Genomic DNA, 5,200 nt, shown 5'->3' on the forward strand with positions numbered 1-5,200 from the left:
ATAATATCTATATATCATATTGTATTAATTTATATAAATGTGTTTCATATTTTATTCCTTTTGCCACACTATAGTTCTTTTATCTTGTTTCAATAATGGAACAAATGTCTTGACTCATTTGATTGTCGTAAGAGGGTATACATTTCAAACTTGGATCTTCAACCTCTATAATGGTTTTGCAAATACTGATTTCCCCTCACTTTCGGAGTTTCCCCCATACTAAAATGAAACCAGTCTGCTTTATCGACAGTTCCTTAGGCCACCAGTTGAAGTTTTATTCATCAAAATGCAAAGAGAAATGAGATGCTCATTAGTTTATTCAACAAACAACTGAGAGGCTATTCTGTGATAACAAAAGGTAAACAGGTAAACATGCATTAGATTATGTTTACATGTAATAGGTTGTATTTATATGTAATAGGTGGTCCAATTCTAAGAACAGCTGCTTCTTCAAAATCGATCATTATTTATTTGTTTCATTAATTGTCAAAATCTGAATTGTCATAATTATTCCTTATCTTGTCTTCATGACTGATTAACTCAATTAAGGCATGACTGAATCAGAATTATTTCGAAAAATCAAAGATTTCACAATAGTTGCCAAAAAGTACAAAAGTAAAAAAAAAAATACAATCGGATGAAATAAAAAGTAATAAAAACCACATCTTTGGTTACACATTCACATATTCATGGCTTTGCTGTATTGTATAGGGATACACTTACTTTATGACAGTGTAAAGTAATCGCATGTTTACATGATGTCAATGTTACCTGTAAACTGACAAACATTTCCTGTTTTTAAATAATGATACAATGTCGCCTTGTAATATAACAGAACATGTACAATTCCATCTTACAGGATGATTACACAGACTACTGTAAATCTGTGCACATTTTCATAATTACAATGTGGAATTCACATGTTCATTACCAAATCCATCACAATGATAATTACATGCATATTACCTTTGACTGTAACACAGTTGAGTTTTATACAGTACAGCACTGCTACTTATTTGATGTATTTACATTGTATGAAGCAAGTTTCTTAATGCAGAACAGCAACCATGATACAGGGAAAGAAAAGGAACCCTTCAGACCAATAAAGAAATGAAAACTTGATGGCTACATAACCTTATAAATCACATGAATTCTCAACAAAATAACACTTCAAAAACAGGTAACTGCAAATTGTCATAAAGTGAAATCAGTCATTGTAGATACTGAGATTTATAAACTGTATAAATATTTTTTTTAAACAGATCTTAATACTGAAATAATTGCACATTACTGCTTTAAAAACTATCTCTCTCAGAGCAAAAACCAATCTTTAATACAAAGAACAATTCTCTCCACTAAGTATTACTTCCAACAGATGTTGTATGAATTGTACAAGTATTTTACTCACATACTTCAGAAGAGATTCACCAACAATATTTTTTTTGGTTTTTGGATTTTTTGGTTTCCCTGCAATCACTGTTAACATATATTCAATACTTGAGTACAGTATTTTTAATTTGCAAATGAAATATAATGACAAAGAAAGATCTCATCATTATCAACATGTAGTAAAATTCACAACTAAAAATCAGTAACATGACTGAATCACAAACCTGTTTAAAGTTACAATGTGTTTAAATGCTCAATAAAGCAAACTCATGCATGGGCCTTAAAGGTATTCAATAAACCAACAATAAAATAATTGAATGGATGAGATAAGCTATGTAATACCGTGCAAGAATATACATGTATATAAAAATAGTTTTATTATTATAACAAAGTCAGATGAATTACCAGTATATAAAAAAAAACATAGTTGGCAGATCTGAATTCAGTAATAACATTCAAAATATATCTGACCTTGGTCACGTTCAGAGTTTCTAAGGCTACCATTGTCATACGCAATGTTAAAATATCATCAAATGGTTAGCACTACCAGGTAATGACATCACGTAACAATTGTAATAAAGCACACACAAGCAAGTCAAACTAATACCCAAAAAATTGCAATGAGTAATCTTTTTTCTCTTGTTGATAAAAAAAAATCTACTACATGTATTTATATGAGTGGTGTGGTTTTTTATTCATCAAAGTTCACTTATCTTGTATCTGATTGGTAAAACATCAGACTCCTACAGGGGGAAAACCCAAAACAAACTAGAAATAACATTAGTAGATAAAGGTGGAAAATACTGATTTGATCCTTTACTATTTAGGCAGTGGGATCAGCCTCAGCAAAGTTTGCTTTGTCTGCTTTTCCAGTGCGGAGTCGACGATTCCGAACGGCTCGGATAATTCCAGAAATGACAAGGGCAATCCAAATCAACCAACACATCCAGGCGGCCACCTGAAAGCCACAAACAGGTAATGACACATGAATAAAAACTGCTAATGAAACACACAATAAGCTATAAAACCTCAACAGAACTTGCAAATCAACAACATATGTGTACCTCTGCAACATGAAAAAGCTTGTAAAAATTCCCTGAATCGTAATCTTTCTCTTCCTCTGGTCCATTGCATGCTGATCTAACGTGCTTGTTTTCAGCCAAGGCACAACTAGAAAAAAACATAATCAGAATGCCATTCATAACAGGTAAAGAATGACATAATAATGATTTTGTTCTTCGTAAAAATACACCCTTTTTTATTGAATTTTGGTAGAAAAGAATGTGTAGCTAATTCTACATGAGACTCTTTGGTATATTACTCTAAGTTAGAATAATAATGTTAGAATTTCTAACATTAATGATAAGCTGGATAGTTCATAATTAGGACACTTTGGTTGAGAGTAGTGTCAGGATCAAATGTAGCTTCACTGCACAAATCAGTTAATGTAACAAAATTACCTGTCCTTTTTGGTGATGTCTTCAAACGATTGACAAGTGTTGTCAAAGCCCACACTGATCATACAGGCCACCACGGTCATCACTGCAGCCACCAGAGAGTTCAGCAAGATGAATGGCATCACCCACATCTGAGAGCTGAAGGGAAAATGGACAATGAAAATATTCATTTATTCACATTATTTTACACACCATAAGACTTTTCTAATTTCTGAAAGGAATGTCCACTTCACAGTTAATAAATGATATAAACAAGATCTACATTTGAGAGTCTCAAATGGAAATGGCTAGCCAAACTTCTAATGCAGTGAATATAAACTTACCCGACAGTTGGATCTTTCGTGGACTTGTATACAGCATATGCATTATAACAGGTTTGGGCCAGGCCATAAAATATACAGGCAAACACCGAGAAATAGATGGGAAAGTTACAGTTCAGCGAACCACTGTATTGTACACATTCCTCCTTGTCATACTTTGCATACAAGAAACAGTTTCCTCCATTATTGATCTACAAAGAAAAGACAACTAATACACTTAATTCAAAGAAAAAAACCTCAGCAGAGCTCCATCCAACTGGCTTTCATCGGCAGTTGAGTTATCAGTCATTATACATGCGCAAATCTAGAGTGAGGTCAGGGTGGGGGGGGGGATGTTCCCCATTGCAAAATTCAAACAACTTATTATGAAAATACATGTGGTCTTGGACCCTCTTAGAATACACTTTATCCCTACCCTCCCCAATTATTCTGGATCTGCGCATGCTGTACCTATGGTCAAAGGTCCTAAAACCAACAGGGTCCAAATTTTGTTGGTGTTTTTTTATGTTTACATCTAGTTCATTCTTGCAGGAACATTCAAACAAAATTAAAATAAGTCTCGGACTCCCCTTGGCAAACACGATTATCTCCACCACACATCCCCCACCCTTCTTTTTTCTGGATGCACACATGCTATGCCTATGCGGATTATAAAAGGTCCTAAAATCAAAGGTCCAAATTTCGATGGTGTTTGTTTTTTATTTACATCTTGTTTATACTCGAAAAATTTCACATAAACAAAAACATGCATCATACAGAGATTCAAAAGAGGAAATGTTTACATCTTTCCTCATTTGGAAATACTTGGGACACCTTGCACAATTTTTATTGTAATCATCCGATGTAAGTATATTTTAAATTGTACATATTATTGTTTTCAATGCAATATCCATGTGAACTTTCTATTTTTAGTTGTGTATAAATGAAACCTGAATCGGTAGAGTGGCATTTTAATAACAGATAACCTGGACTTTTTTTCCTTCTAACATTAGTGGATGGCTGTAGTTTATGCACTACATGCACAAGTTATTTATGATTATCGAGATATTACACAATAACTGTTGGAAGCAGAAAGAGCAGAGTTTAGTTAAATCTTCAGATCTTACCATGCTTACTAGGACCTAGTACTGGTGGTAACTGTTATTCCGTTATGAATTTATACTTTGTAAATATAAGTTTAATACGAAATGTTAAAGGATTAATCACCTTATGTTAAAACACAAGCTATGATTGATATTCATGATAAAAGTCTTAGATCTAAAAATTATTGCTCATTTAATTTGTAAAAAAGACCTATTAGCTATAGATTAAGACTGTTAAAATATGGACAGACAAGGACATATTATTTCGTGTAAATGATTTCTTTACTTTCGTAGATTAGGCTAGAGACTGCGCCCTATTGTATCTGACATAATAACTGATTAAGGAAGTTGTTATTGCGACTGAATGTCACAGTTTGTTTACGCTATGAAGAAATAGATCCTCAACCAAATTATTTTTAAATAATTAATTTGATCATCTTACGTTGACAACACCAACTGGTATTGATATCACAAAGCCACTGACAAATATTGCAATGTAAAAGACAGTGTTGACAAGAAGTTGAATATCTGCAGCCGCCATTTTTTCGTTGTCAAGTCGTACTTAACAAATTCGCACTGTCCGGAGTCCGAGAGTGGCGCGGGGGTGCACTACCAAATTTCCCGTCTCCTGCTCTGTCGGTAAGGGACTGGGGCAAAACTGTGATTTAATCTAGGGTCCATGGACCAATTTAAAACCTTGAACAAATTTTTCACATATGTGAATTTTGCTTTTTAAGTACATGTACTTTGTAAAGCGTAATTTACTTCCCTAACCCAATTTATGCTCGTACAATTAAATTTGCAAGCCATTGAATTCAATTCCTTAATTAATAATAGAAACACTGTTGGGCTGTGCCAATATACTTATTGAAAATAATCATTGCATAAGTTTGATGTTAACAGTCAATTATGTATACTTTTTGCAATATTGTAAAAGATACTAGCTTATGAT

The 5,200-nt window shown here is 33.2% G+C and overlaps 1 protein-coding gene across 1 annotated transcript; it reads right to left on the bottom strand.

The window, feature by feature from the left end:
* Window positions 1-299: 299 nt before the first annotated feature.
* Window positions 300-4,921, bottom strand: LOC128178839 (uncharacterized). The gene is made up of 5 exons (XM_052846210.1): window positions 4,691-4,921; window positions 3,170-3,357; window positions 2,850-2,984; window positions 2,454-2,559; window positions 300-2,347 (listed from the first exon to the last, which is right to left on the bottom strand). The coding sequence occupies exons 1-5, from the start codon at window positions 4,787-4,789 to the stop codon at window positions 2,213-2,215; spliced, it is 663 nt and encodes a 220-aa protein (XP_052702170.1). The 5' UTR covers window positions 4,790-4,921; the 3' UTR covers window positions 300-2,212.
* Window positions 4,922-5,200: the final 279 nt, after the last annotated feature.

The sequence above is a fragment of the Crassostrea angulata genome, chromosome 3 (genome assembly GCF_025612915.1).
Source record: "Crassostrea angulata isolate pt1a10 chromosome 3, ASM2561291v2, whole genome shotgun sequence".
In the NCBI taxonomy this organism is placed as follows: Eukaryota; Metazoa; Mollusca; class Bivalvia; order Ostreida; family Ostreidae; genus Magallana; species Magallana angulata.